The sequence below is a fragment of the Elgaria multicarinata genome, chromosome 21 (genome assembly GCF_023053635.1).
Source record: "Elgaria multicarinata webbii isolate HBS135686 ecotype San Diego chromosome 21, rElgMul1.1.pri, whole genome shotgun sequence".
Classification (NCBI taxonomy): Eukaryota; Metazoa; Chordata; class Lepidosauria; order Squamata; family Anguidae; genus Elgaria; species Elgaria multicarinata.
Window position 1 is genome coordinate 14848582 of NC_086191.1, and position 13662 is coordinate 14862243.

The 13662-nt window shown below is 48.9% G+C and overlaps 1 protein-coding gene across 1 annotated transcript in view; it reads left to right on the forward strand.

Moving 5' to 3' along the window:
- The window catches only part of LTBP3 (latent transforming growth factor beta binding protein 3), a 36511-nt gene extending 23733 nt beyond the window's left edge, over positions 1-12778 (forward strand). Inside the window, exons 17-28 of the mRNA XM_063146182.1 lie at positions 407-529; positions 1221-1340; positions 1769-1897; positions 2059-2220; positions 2717-2800; positions 2931-3059; positions 4359-4496; positions 5918-6058; positions 6477-6638; positions 7053-7130; positions 8333-8464; positions 11853-12778. Coding sequence (XP_063002252.1) covers positions 407-529; positions 1221-1340; positions 1769-1897; positions 2059-2220; positions 2717-2800; positions 2931-3059; positions 4359-4496; positions 5918-6058; positions 6477-6638; positions 7053-7130; positions 8333-8464; positions 11853-12004 — 1550 coding nt within the window. The 3' untranslated portion in view covers positions 12005-12778. The remainder of the gene's footprint in view (positions 1-406; positions 530-1220; positions 1341-1768; positions 1898-2058; positions 2221-2716; positions 2801-2930; positions 3060-4358; positions 4497-5917; positions 6059-6476; positions 6639-7052; positions 7131-8332; positions 8465-11852) is intronic.
- Positions 12779-13662: the final 884 nt, after the last annotated feature.

Sequence of the window (13662 nt, forward strand, 5' to 3'; positions counted from 1 at the left end):
TCTGACTCAGCATTGCCTACATCAGGGATGAGGAACCTCCAGGCCATGGGCCTGATGTGGCCCTCGGAAGGTTCCCTGTCCAGCCCACAGAGGCCCCTCCTCCAAGCTGAGCTCAGTTGGCCGAGTGCTCAGTCCAAGGTTCAGAGCGTTGGATTAAGGATTGAGAGAGATCCGAGTTCAGATTCCCGCACAGCCGTGAAGCTGCCTGCGTAACCCTGAGGCTGGTCGCTACCTCTAAGCCTAACCTCTCTCGTAGGGTCATTGGGAGGAGGAAGAGGAGGAAGAGAGTGAAGATCTATGTCTGTAGTCCCCAGCTCCTGTGGGGGAAAAGAAGGAGAGGAGAAAAACGCAATGAACTACTTGCCAGGCGTGACAGATCTTGGCCAATTTGCTTCTCTCCCTGCAGATGTCAACGAATGTGAGAACGGTTCCCTGTGTGCCCATGGTGTGTGTGTGAACACGCTGGGGTCCTTTAAGTGCCAGTGCCCCGTGGGTTTCCAAGCGGTGAAGGACGGGCCGCGCTGTGAAGGTCAGAGCAATAAACTTTTACAATTTGTTTTGGCTTTGCTTGTGGCTGGGGTGTGTCTCTGAGTAGGGGCTTTCTTTCAGCTGGCACCAAAAGTCTGAGTTTGGCTTTTTTTCTCCTCCTCCCTCCACATACCTTTTCCTTTCATGTCACGGGCCTCAGGGCAGGGACTGTTTTACTATTAATCTTTCTAAGCTGTTTTGGGAGGCTTCTTTGGCTGAAGAATGGGTTAAAAAAATTATATAAGTCAATCAATAAACAAACCCAGTTTTGAATTCCACTAGCTCTTTAGAAGGAGGAGAACTATTCAGGAATGAGATCCTCTGAGTGTGTGCAGAGTGCCTGGGCATCCTATGCCAGAGGTTTGGGCCCAGCAATTCCCTTTAACCCCCGCACCCCCGGATCTGAATAGTAGCGATGTGAATTTTGGCCGTGTATTGGCATCGGAGAATGTGTGCATCTATTTCCCCCTCACGGCCAGGGTTCAGCCCCATAGCACAAGAAATACTGCTAGAGATGAAAATGCCACAGAGCATGTACAGAGTTCCTTTTCAGTGCTGAAGAACCCTCACTAGCTCCCTGGCGAGTTGGTGACTTTGGGCCGGAAGGTGTGATGTTCAGGCAAATTGTGCGTTCCAGCGCCTTTTGCAATCAGAAATGGACCAGTCCTTTCTTCCTCCTCTGGTCCCTGCAGACGTGAACGAATGTGACTTTCCAGCAGCCTGTGTCGGAGGTGAATGCCGCAACACCGTGGGTTCCTACCAGTGCCTTTGCCGGACGGGCTACCAGCTGGAGGGGGGCCGGAAGTGCCGAGGTGCGTGAGCCCCTTCCCTGTTTCCCCTTTCCTACAGTCTTGGGACCCGGAATTGTAATTTGCACAAGTCGCATCCGTAACTTGCTTAATGCGTGCGACTCAGAGCTTGCAGTGGGTGCAAACGAAGCGAAATCGTGTGAACGAAGCGAAATTGTGTGAACGAAGCGAGATTGTGCGAACAAAGCGAAATTGTGCGAACAAAGCGAAATTGTGCAAATGAAGCGAATCACAAGCGCAGTTTGTGCGAATGTTCACAAATCACAAGCACGCTTTGCATACATGTTGATTTAAGAAAAAACAAAACAAAACCCAGAATTCCATAAACCGGTCCAATTCGAGGTAGGTCGAGTCGCACCCCATGCGGGGGATGAACGTTACCCCCCTGGCCAAATTCCTCCGACATCACTAGCGTGCCATTGCCTCCCCAGACATCGACGAGTGCGCGAAGAATTCCGACCTCTGCCAGCCGCACGGGACATGCAAGAACACCGACGGCTCCTTCGTGTGCACGTGCAACGAGGGATACGCTCCTTCTGAAGACCAGAAGAGCTGCGAGGGTGAGCGGGACACGCCTTGGAGGGGTCAGAGCAGGGATGAACGCTACGGGGTGAGTGCTTTTCCATCCCCCGAGAGCTGCAGTCCGGCTGGAGGAGGAGCTGGTAGGTCCAGGGGGGGAGAGTCTTTTGGGGTGAAGAGTGACTTCCCCCTCCGTCCCCAGAACTGCCTCACGACAAAAGGGAGTGCTACCTGAACTTCGATGACACCGTCTTCTGCGACAGCGTTCTCGCCACCAATATTACCCGCCAGGAATGCTGCTGCTCTCTTGGAGCAGGCTGGGGAGACCACTGCGAAATCTATCCTTGCCCTGTACTCAACTCCAGTAAGTTTGTGGGAGGGGGTGCTCCCCTTGTGTGTGTGTGTGTGTGTGTGTGTGTGTGTGTGTGTGTTTCCATCACCTTCCAGATCCATACCAAAATATGCATGTGAGCCCCTGTAACATTCAGCAACTAAGGCCTTCTTCCGGGTACTGGCACTCCGAGGGAGGCTCAGGGGACGGCAGCAAGGGAGAGGGCTTTCTCAGTGGTGGCCCCCCAATTCTGGAACGATCTCAACGATCTTTAGGGTGGATTCCTGCATTGAGCAGGGGGTTGGACTCGATGGCCTTGTAGGCCCCTTCCAACTCTACTATTCTATGATTCTATGATCCCCCAGCAGGCCATAACTGGATGCTCCTTGGAACCGCTTTTGTGAACCGCCCAGAGAGCTTCGGCTATTGGGGGGTATAAAAATGTAATAAATAAATAAATAAATAAATAGGAGCCTGTGACTTCAGTATCGATTTATTACAAGCTCTTTGACATCTCTCTGCCTTTTAGTTGAGTTCCACACTCTTTGTCCAGACGGCAAAGGGTTCATCCTGGATGAAACCATCCTCAACTACGGCATTCCGGCACACCGTGGTGAGTCGCTTAGAATGCTTGCGGTCAGGAGTTTGTTTTGGGGGCGGGGGGTCTTGCCCATACGAGAAAGGGCACCAAGGAATCGCCTGGGCTAACGGCCTTTCCTCCTGCCCGTTCTTCATTGCTGCAGACATCGATGAATGCGCTCTCTTTGGAGAAGAGATTTGTAAGGAAGGAAAATGCGTCAACACGCAGCCCGGCTACGAATGTTACTGCAAGCAAGGCTTCTACTATGACGGGAATCTCCTGGAGTGTGTCGGTAAGGGGAAAGGCTTCTGTGTCCGCGTGTGTCTCCTCTGGATGTGTTTGGACGACATCCCATCTGCTGTAATCCAAGGCACATAGAGGGAATCGTGTTGAGGAATGCTGATATAGGAAGACGTTGCCTAAGTCCGTTTGGACCCCTGGTCCGTCTGCCACAGTGTTGTCTACGGCAAGGGATTTCCAGTTGTTCTGGACTTCAACTCCCAGCATTCCTGGCCATTGGCCAGGCTGCCAGGGGCTTCTGGGAGTTGAAGTCCAAAGCATCTGGAGAGCTACCTTCTGTAGGGTGACCCTGTGGAAAGGAGGACCGGGCTCCTGTATCTTTAACAGTTGTATTGAAAAGGGAATTTCAGCAGGTGTCATTTGTATATATGGGGAACCTGGTTAAATTCCCTCTTCATCACAACAGTTAAAGCTGCCCTCTTTTAAATCTGGTCACTCTAGTATAGCTCCTACAGCTTTAACTGTTGTGATGGAGAGGGCATTTCACCAGGTTCTCCATATATACAAAATACACCTGCTGAAATTCCCTTTTTCTATGCAACTGTTAAAGATGCAGGAGCCCTGTCCTCCTTTTCATAGGGTCACCCTACCTTTTGCTGACCCCTGGTCTGCCAGTCCATGGACTGGAAGTAGAAGTTTTCAGACAGATTCCCCCACCCCCTTTCCCTACCTGGAGATGTTTGCTGAATAGCAAACCAAGAATCCCGAATTCACATATTCACAGATGTGAGCTGAGCTAGCAGTGACTGCCCAAGAAAGAGCTTTTGGGGCTGTGATGGACAGCTCAGTGGAGCTGTCAAAGCAGTCCGCAGCATTTGCCTGCCAAAAGACTGATAACACAACACTGGAAGGACAAAAGTTCACCCCCCTACAATGCAAGGCACCATCATGAGTGCAGGAATAAAACGCCAGTGGGGTGTAGTGGCTAAAGTGTTAGATTGGGGTTGGAGAGACCCGGGTTCTAGTCCCTACTTGGGCCATGAAGCTCACTGGGTGACTTTGGGCCAGTCACTGATTCGCTCAGCCTAACCTACCTCACAGGGTCGTTGTGAGGGAAAAATGGAGCGGAGGAGGAGGAGGAGGAGGAGGAGGAGGAGGAGGAGGAGGAGACGAAGAAAGGTGTAATATAAATATAATATTTATTATTAGAGAGAAAGAGAGAGAGAGAGAGTCCAGCCCTAGCTGCATTACTGGCAAAGGGTTCTCCGTGGCTACGTGTGCGTGCATAAATGTGTGTATAAACATAGAAGCCCCAGGATCTGAATTCCAGTCTCGCCTTCTCTCCTCCTAGATGTGGACGAGTGTTTGGACGAGTCAAACTGTGCCAACGGGCGCTGTGAGAACACCCGGGGCAGTTTCCGCTGTGCCTGCCCAGCCTTGACCACGTATGACCCCGTCCAAAAGAAGTGTATGGCGCCCGCTGTCCTCGGTGAGTCCTGCCCTCTCCGGCCTCACGCTGTCCTCTGAACTTCGAGATCGGAGCACAGAAGTCTGTTTCTAACTACAGGCACAATCCCGCGCGTGTTTAGACCGGGAAAAGTCCGACAGCTCCCCTAAGATTGTACCCTAAGAAAAATCCAGGTAGCCAGAGGCTTTCACTTAGAAGGTTGCTAGGGTGGCTACGTTACAAGTTTGAACCGGGTTTTTGCTTCTCGGGAAGAGGGAACGTGAAGAAAAACCTCACACGGATGACATTTGGGGTTCACTGTAGAATATAAACTCCGCGAAAAGGATGGAAGATAACGTGATTGTAAAACAACTGCAGCTTCTTCGCTGGCAGGAAGAGCTTTCCGTCACAATGGGCTGTTATTTGGGGCCCGCCCCTTTTGCCTTTAGCCACACCCCTTTTACCCTTAGCCACACCCCTTTTACCTTTAGCCACACCCCTTTTGCCTTCCGTCCCACCCACCGTCAGAATCTGGCTCCCAAAAGCTTCTCTGAAATGGGATTCAGCCGCCGGGCTGTGAACAAAGTTTTTATTCATCATCAACTTTATTACAGTCACCGACCAGACTTTCCACGTGCACGAGAGTAGGGCAAAATTACATCCAGATTTGAAAAGCGTGCAGCGGAATCCGTTCTGGAGAGACCTTATTCTCCCAGCATTCAAAAAGAGTTTTGCCAAAGCCTCGATTGTGCCTCTGTGGCCCTGAAGCAATGAGGAAGCACTTTAATTTCTAAACTGGTGTCGAGTAATAATTTATCTCTAATCTTTGTATAAAAACAACCACAGAGTAAAACGTGGACAACCGATTCAATTTCATTGCTTCCACATGGGCACAAGCGATCGTGAAAAGTAATTCTCTGACACCTCCCCTGCAACGGAGTCGATGGCAGGGCGTTAAATCTTGCCAGAGTTCGCGCGCGCTGATATTTGGGTGTATTAAGCATTGAAAAATATTTTGCTTCCGCCGTTCCGAATCTTGGGTTACTGCCTAAGAGCAGAGGGGAGCAGGTTCTGTCTGCTGCCGATCTTAGAACTTGTGTATCCCCGCCTCTTACCCTCTGAGAGAAAAGGGCCTTGGGCTGTTTTGCGTCCATCATTAATGGAGACTCGGGGCAGAAGCCTGGAGAGTTGATCTCGTTCCTGAGTAGTTCCATCCACTCAGTGACGAATGGGTCATTTCGTATCTTGCAGAGGTAGCCTGAAAAGTTTTTATTATCATGATTATTATATGTTTGTATGCCTCAGAGTTAGAGGTGGGAAATTCGGCCCTCCGTCTGTTCAGAGGGGCTGCAGGCTGTGCGTGTGGGCACAAACGCATAGGTAGCAGTGGCTGTTTTGTTCACTGATCGCATTCCTACACCGCCCAGTCACCGAAGCTCAGGCTCCCCCGTTCTCGCCTACAGACGTGGACGAATGCCAGGATCCCGGAGTGTGCAAACTTGGCCGTTGCACCAATACCGTCGGCTCCTTCACTTGCAAATGCCACCCTCCCTTGACCGTGGACCCCAGCGGGAAGGAGTGCCAGCTTCCAGAGACGCAGGCAGGTAAGCCCCGGGGCTCTGCTGCGTGGGGCGTGGTGGGCGTCAAGGGTGGGCGCGCTCGGGCAGGAGTCAAGGGCCTGCACTCAAGCAGGTGCCCACGGACAGCGCTCCTCCTTCTGCTTGCTCAGCTGCCTTTCGCTCTGGTCCAGACTATGGTGGTGGCGAGGAGGAGGAAGAGGAAGAGGAGGAGGAGGAAGAGGAGGAGGAGGAGGAGGAGGAGCAACGGGGGTGGAAGAAAGATAGACTTGCCGAAGGAAGGTGCCCATGGACAGTGTCTTACCCAGGGCCCCCCAAAACCCTGGGACTGCCCTTAGTGTGTGCCGGGCCGGCTGGTAGAGGACAAGGTCTGTGCCTGTGCATGAGCACTGCTGAGCCGCCCCCTGGTCTGTCCTCTCCTCTCCTGCTTGCTCCCCCCCCCCAGACAGGGTGGCCGACCACCGGGACGTCTGCTGGCAGCTCCGAGGCGAGGACGGGATGTGCTCCTCTCCGTTCAACGGCCACCAGCTCAGCTACGAGGAGTGCTGCTGCCGTTACGGCAAAGGGTGGGGGAACCAGTGCCACCCCTGCCCGCCGCGAGGCCCAGGTAACCGTACGGGGCGGGAAGGTGGAGCGGAAGAGGCGGGTTGAAACGGGGGGAAAGGGCCACTGAGCACGTGCAGAGTGCCTTCCCCCTCCCCTAGCTTCCACCTGGCAGGGCTTAGAAAGGAAAGAGCTGTTGAGGCCCTCGTGAGTGCCAGGGCCCAGGCGGATCCATTTCCCACGTTTGGGCCCGTGATGCCGGGGGGCCCTGAGCCAAGAATCACCTCGGTCGTCGGAACCGCAGAGAAGTAATGACGATGGGGGTGTTACTTAGCATGTGCAGAGTGCCTTTCCCCTCCCCACTGAAAAGTAACCTCTCCCAATCCTTTGCCTGTTAGTATGAGGGTGTCTTTTTGGGGGTGGCCCCAAGAGCCATGGTGACTGGGTTTTTTTGTGTCTCTCCCCCCCGCCCCCCCAGGCCTGAACTGCCAGTCCACTCCGAGCGAGAGTAACTCCTTCTGGGATTTCAGCGCTTTGTTCGGCAAAATGCACAAAGGTGAGAGGGGCGAGGGCCTACCTCCATGGGGAACTTCATGATTATGGAACTCACCACCACAAGACGCAGTGCCGGCTGCCGGCCAGAACGGCTTTAAAAGGGGGTTGGGCAAATTCACGGAGCAGAAGGAGCAGAATTTTTGTGAACCGCCCAGAGAGCTCCGGCTATTGGGCGGCATAGAAATGTAATAAATAAACAAATAAATAAATACTAAGAACATCAGAACAGCTGTGCTGGATCAGACCAAGGGCCCATTTAGCTCAGTATTCAATTCACACAATGACCAACCAGATGCCCATGGGAAACTCACAAGCAAGAGATGAATGCAACAGCACCCTCCCGCCCATGTTCCCCAGCAACAGGTGAACATGGGTATCCTGCCTGTGATAATGGACATGGCATATGGCTATCAGGACTAGTAGCCATGGATAGCCTTCTTCTCCAGGAATTTGTCCAATCCCTTTCGAAAGCCATCCACATCGGTGGCCGTCGCTACGTCTTGTGGTGGTGAGTTCCGTAGTTGAACCCTGCACCGTGTGAAGAAGTCTTTCCCTTGCTCTGTCCTGAATCTCCCTCCATTGAGCTCCGTTGGGTTCCAGTATTAGGAGAGTTATAATATTACAGGGAACACGGCCATGTTCCCTGTGTTAAGGATGCTCAGTAGAAAGAGCATTCCACCATGTTAAAAGGAGTTATTGTGGGGTGGGTCAGCCTAGCATCCTAAAATGAAAAATAATTAATAATAATCCTTATTTTTGGATCCACCTGCTAGTATACGCAAAAGCCTTCGCACTAGTAAAACTGCTTGCTTACATGACAGAGTTAAAACCAATAGAACGTTATGGTTTATCCCTGAAAGAAACTTTGGGTGCAATTGTTGAAATAAAATTTTGCAACTTGGTACATATGTGAGCATATATATTTACACTTGTTGAAGATGCTCTTTAAAAGGTTGACAATGTTTTTACGACGAGATTTTATTTGCAGCCTCCAAGGAAGGGAATAACTTTCCAAAAACATGCAGGACTTATTCAAGCTTTTCTTTTTCTGAACGTTGAGGCCATTTCCTCTTCTGCCTTTGGCTACAATTGACGATTTCCCTTCTTGTTGGTTCTTTCTGAAGTTGATCCCTGTGAAGATGGGTGGTTGGGTTTTTTTGCAGTGTGGACACTGAAACTGGCTTGGTCCTTTACTCTCCATAGATGCTGACAGCTCAGAAGAGGATTCTGACGAATGTCGCTGTGTGAACGGCCGTTGTGTCCGGACCCAGCAGGGTTTGATCTGCGAGTGCCCGTCGGGCTTCCATCTTGACACCACCCGCACCCGCTGCTTGGGTAAGGGGGGGGCATGGCTTCCCCCCCACCCCTGGCATGCACTGACATAGCTTTCTGGGTCAAGCCAAACAGTGAATTCACATTGCAGTCCCCCCCCCCACAGTGGTTCATTTATGCATTTTATGTGTTGATTTATTCAAATTTGTAGAACTCTTTGCACAAAGATATAAGACAAGTGAAAGTAGAATCATAGAATCATAGAATAGCAGAGTCGGAAGGGGTCTACGAGGCCATCTAGTCCAACCCCTGCTCAATGCAGGAATCTACCCTAAAGCATCCCTGACAGATAGTTGTCCAGCTGCCTCTTGAAGGCCTTATTATTTATTATTAAATAAATTATTTATTTTTATTCAATAAATTATTTATTTTTATTCAATAAATTATTTATTATTAAATAAATGTAATAATAAGTAAAGGGCTTCCAAGCAAGGCAGATGGAGGGATTTACTCTCTGCCCCCTCCCTAGGACACACGTGGAGTTTACACTATGCAAGAAATATGTGGGGCCTTGCAGAATTTATTTGTTTATTTATTTAAAACATTTATATCCCGCCCTATATCAATAAGATCTCAGGGCAGCGTACAGATAAAAGCATACAGTATAAAACAGTTAAATATTCGCAGCTAAAAACAAATTAAACCATAAACCAAGTTAAAACGATATATAATTTAAAAGCAGTAAAACTAATAAAACAGTTAAAACAATGTGCCAACAGCGAATTCAACCATTAAAAGCTTTGTTAAAAAGCCATGTTTTCACTTGGCGCCGGAATAAAATTTGCTGGATGCAGGGGTGTCTGATGCAGAATTTGGGTTCCCTCAGCACATTCCTTTTACTAAAATGTTGGGGTTTTTTTGAAGCGGAGGATATGCAGTCCTTATTGCACAAATTACAACTCGTAACAAGCAAACTCCAGTAGAGATTAAGTTACTGCAAAGTGCTCTAACGTGGGGCTGCCTTTGAAGATGGTTTGGAAGCAGATTAATAACAGGGTCCAGAAGGCCTGAGTTAAGAACATCGATTCTGGCCCGCTTGCGTTGGCTGCCTATACGTTTCCGAGCCCAATTCAAGGTGCTGGTTTTGACCTATAAAGCGTTACGTGGTTCAGTATTTGATGGAACCCCTCTCCCGACATGAACCTACCCAGACGCTATGATTGACACCTGAGGCTCTCCCCTGAGAACCTCCTCCAACGGCAGCAACACAGCCTTTTTGGTGGTGACCCCCCCTGATCGTTGAATGCAATCTTTTTTGGTGCGAGGTTAAGACTTCCCTCTCCTTTTTAATGTTAGTTTGGCGGGGGGCTTTTTAATGTTAGTTTTTTTTTTTATCGCGTCCTTTTAGTTTTACTGGTAATTGTTCTAAATTTTGTATGTTAAATGTTTAGCTAACATTTCAGGTTGGGCGCAGGGGGAGGTCGACGGCTCCAATTTCGGTGGTCCAGATATTCCGTTCCGGGTTTTAGTTACAACCAGCCAAGAGGCTAATAGAGCTCTCCAAGGTGATGGGCCCTAAGCCCCAAAATGACTCCAGCACCTTGGATAGTTCCCATGAAAATTGATGGTGCTATATAAATAAATATTAATAATAATAATAATTAGACTCTCGGCTGGTTGTAACTAAAACCCAGAACGGACTCTCTGTACCACAGAGATTGGAGCCACAAGCTCTCTTGGTTGGGGTAGCAATGTAATGAGTAAATGTCGCTTGTGCAGGAAAACCTTCTGTTGGATTGAGACCAATGAGTTCATTAAGCCTGCATTGGCTGCCTATACGTTTCCAAGCCCAATTCAAGGTGCTGGTTTTGACCTATAAAGCCCTACACGGCTTGGGACCCCAATACCTGATGGAACGCCTCTCCCGACATGGACCTACCCGTACACTGCGCTCAACGTCTAAGGTCCTCCTCCGAGTGCCTACTCTAGGGAAGCTCGGAGGATGGCAACAAGGGAGAGGGCCTTTTCAGTGGTGGCCCCTCAATTATGGAATGATCTCCCCAATGAGGCTCGCCTGGCGCCTGCATTGTTATCTTTTCGGAACCAGGTTAAAACCTTTCTCTTCTGCCAGGCATTTAACAACATATGCTGAGTTTGTTTTTAACGGACCCCAGAATAGCTGTTCTTTATAAGAATCCTATGTTTTTATGCTTTTTTATGTTTTTAAATTTTGTATTTTTGTTTTAATGTTTACTGTTTTTAACTTTTGTTAACCGCCCAGAGAGCTTCAGCTATGGGGCGATATATAAATGTAATCAATCAATCAATCAATCAATCAATCGTGCAGTCTTATGCATGCTTAGACAGGAAAAAAAAGTCTTACAACTTCCAGCATTCCCCAGTCTGGGAATTGTAGGACTTTTTTTCGGTCTAAACGTGTATAGGACTGTGCCCTGAATGTGTGGGCAGGGGCCAACTGAATTTCCCACACTCTCCCCTTCAGTGGCAAACCACCCTGCTACAAAGTCTGCCAAGAAAATGTCAGCGAAAGCAGGCGTCCCTCTAGGAGTCAGCAATGACTCAAGCGCTTACACGAGAGGTTCCTTTCCCCTTAAATGCGGGAAAATATTTTTTATTTCTTCCCCCCTCCCAATGCCAGGCCAGTTCCAGGTTTGGGGGTGGGTGAGGGTTGTGCAAAGCATCATCTGGTGCTCTGAGCAACACTGAAAGATTGGGTGTTTAAATTGCCCACAATGCCACGGAGTGATGCTCCACCTGGGACATGGAGGGAAATTGAAAATGGCAGTTAGAGCCAGCTGACAAAAAGTGCCCAGCTTCTGGGGAGGAAGGGGAGGAGCTTTTCCAGGACTAACTGTCAGTCATGGGTCATAGAATCATAGAAGAGTAGAGTTGGAAGGGGCCTATAAGGCCATCAAGTCCAACCCCCTGCTTAATGCAGGAATCCACCTTAAAGCACACCTGACAGATGGTTGTCCAGCTGCCTCTTGAAGGCCTCTAGTGTGGGAGAGCCCACCACCTCCCTAGGAAACTGGTTCCATTGTCGTACTGTTCTAACAGTCAGGAAGTTTTTCCTGATGTCCATCTGGCTTCCTGTCACTTGAGTCCTAGTGGGAGCCTTTGTCTTCGGAGACCTCTCGGACAGGTAAGGAGCCAAACCACCCGCTCTCACCTCTTCTCCAGCTGGGCCGTCCACCTCCCCCAAAACTACCCTTCCTTCCTAGGTCGGCTGCCTTGAGTAATCCTCAAATATGTTTCCATAGAATCATAGAATAGTAGAGTTGGAAGGGGCCTCTAAGGCCATCAAGTCCATCCCCCTGCTCAATGCAGGAATCCATGGTCTTGCCATGGCCCCGAGGCTCCGGAAAGTACGCAAGGATGCCAATTGCTGCTGAAGCCCTGTACGCACCTGTCCTTCTTTCCTTCCTTGTAGATGTCGATGAGTGCCGGGAGCTGAACCAACGAGGACTTCTGTGTAAGACCGAACGTTGTGTGAACACCAGCGGTTCTTATCGTTGCAGCTGCAAGTCAGGCTACGTCCGGTCCCGGTCTCTTGGGATTTGCATTCCCCAGCGCCAGCGGTAGCCTGTAGCATGCACCAGAGGATGGAGTGGGGAAGAAAGGGAAAATGAGCTCATGAGTACCAATTTCCTCACTCCTCCTCTGCCCATGTTGAGCCTCTTCAGGCTGATCGCTATTGGAAACTGGATACTGGGGCAGGAGGACCTTTTCGTTTGGATCCAGCAAGACGGTTCTTTAAAGACTCTCTTCTTCTTCTTCTTCTTCTTCTTCTTCTTCTTCTTCTTCTTCTTCTTCTTTTTGTACCGGCTACGATGAAGGGGCATTGATATTTCTTATAGGTTCCCTACCTATCCCTGTTTTTTCCTGCTCCCTAACACACCGGATGTTTATCGTTAGGGTTAAAAAGAAAACTGCATTTGGTTTGCACTTGTTTCTGTAGGATTCAGAAATAAAACTCCTTTTTTGTACATAATAGATGTTGGTGGGGAAACAAACAAACGAACTCCAAAGTTAATCTGCTAATTAAAGAAAAAGAAAAGAAGGAACAACCTATAAAAATGGTCGGTGTCTGATTCTGATTTTAGCGACAATCTGCAGGGAGCATCAGACACCCTGATGATGCGCGTTAATTGAATAACACGTTGCAGTGCTTCTAATGTGCTCCTTTGAACTCCTTGGGGAAATATTCTTATATACTAATATTAAATTTATTCTTCAATGGAGACTCGAAGTGATTGAGATATTCCAACTTCCATCTAGACCCTTCGTTTACCCCGCCCCAGTTCCGGAATGCGGGTTCTTCTTTGCTGTTGTCTGAACAGGAAATGTGCACATTTGGGTGAACGTGTTTTTAAAAGTGTACCCCCGAATGTATACTTTTCTCCCATTGACTAGGGTGTCCATATGAAAAGGAGGACCGGGCTCCTGTATCTTTAACAGTTGTGTTGAAAAGGGAATTTCAGCAGGTGTCATTTGTATATATGGAGAACCTGGTGAAATCCCCTCTTCATCACAACAGTTAAAGCTGCCCTCTTTTAAATCTGGTCACTCTAGTATAGCTCCTGCAGCTTTAACTGTGGTGATGAAGAGGGGATTTCACCAGGTGCGACATGCCTACAAATGACACCTGCTGAAATTCCCTTTTCTATGCAACTGTTAAAGATACAGGAGCCCTGTCCTCCTTTTCATAGGGTCACCCTACCATTGACCAAAGTGTGAAAATGCTTTTTTTATTCTTCAAAACACGCATTTTGAAAGCTCATGTTTCTCTGAACACAATCACAAATTCGGGAATATGTGGGCTTTGCCCTCCAAAAATGCCTCTGTATTTGGGGTGGTTGTTATTATTATTATTTATATGTATGTAACGCCCCATAGCCGAAGCTCTCTGGGCGGTTTACAAAAGGTTGCCAACAGGGCAAATTCTGATGTTTAATGAACTGAAACGAAGTTCTCGTTCATCCTTATTCTCCAAGGGCGGATATTTCTGTAGCCAGAACGGCATTATCTGCTGACATGAAGAAGGTATTAGCAATCTTGGAGGAACATCCAAAGTTTGCAAATATCCCCTAACATTAAGGGATTAAAAACCCAGTTTAGGCTGGTAGGTTTTGCACCTCCGATGGCTCCTTTAGAGTTCTGTCTGGTTGTGACTGAAACCCCGAATGGATCCACAGCCCCACTGAAATCGAAGCCACCAGCCTTCACTGTGGACTGTGGCC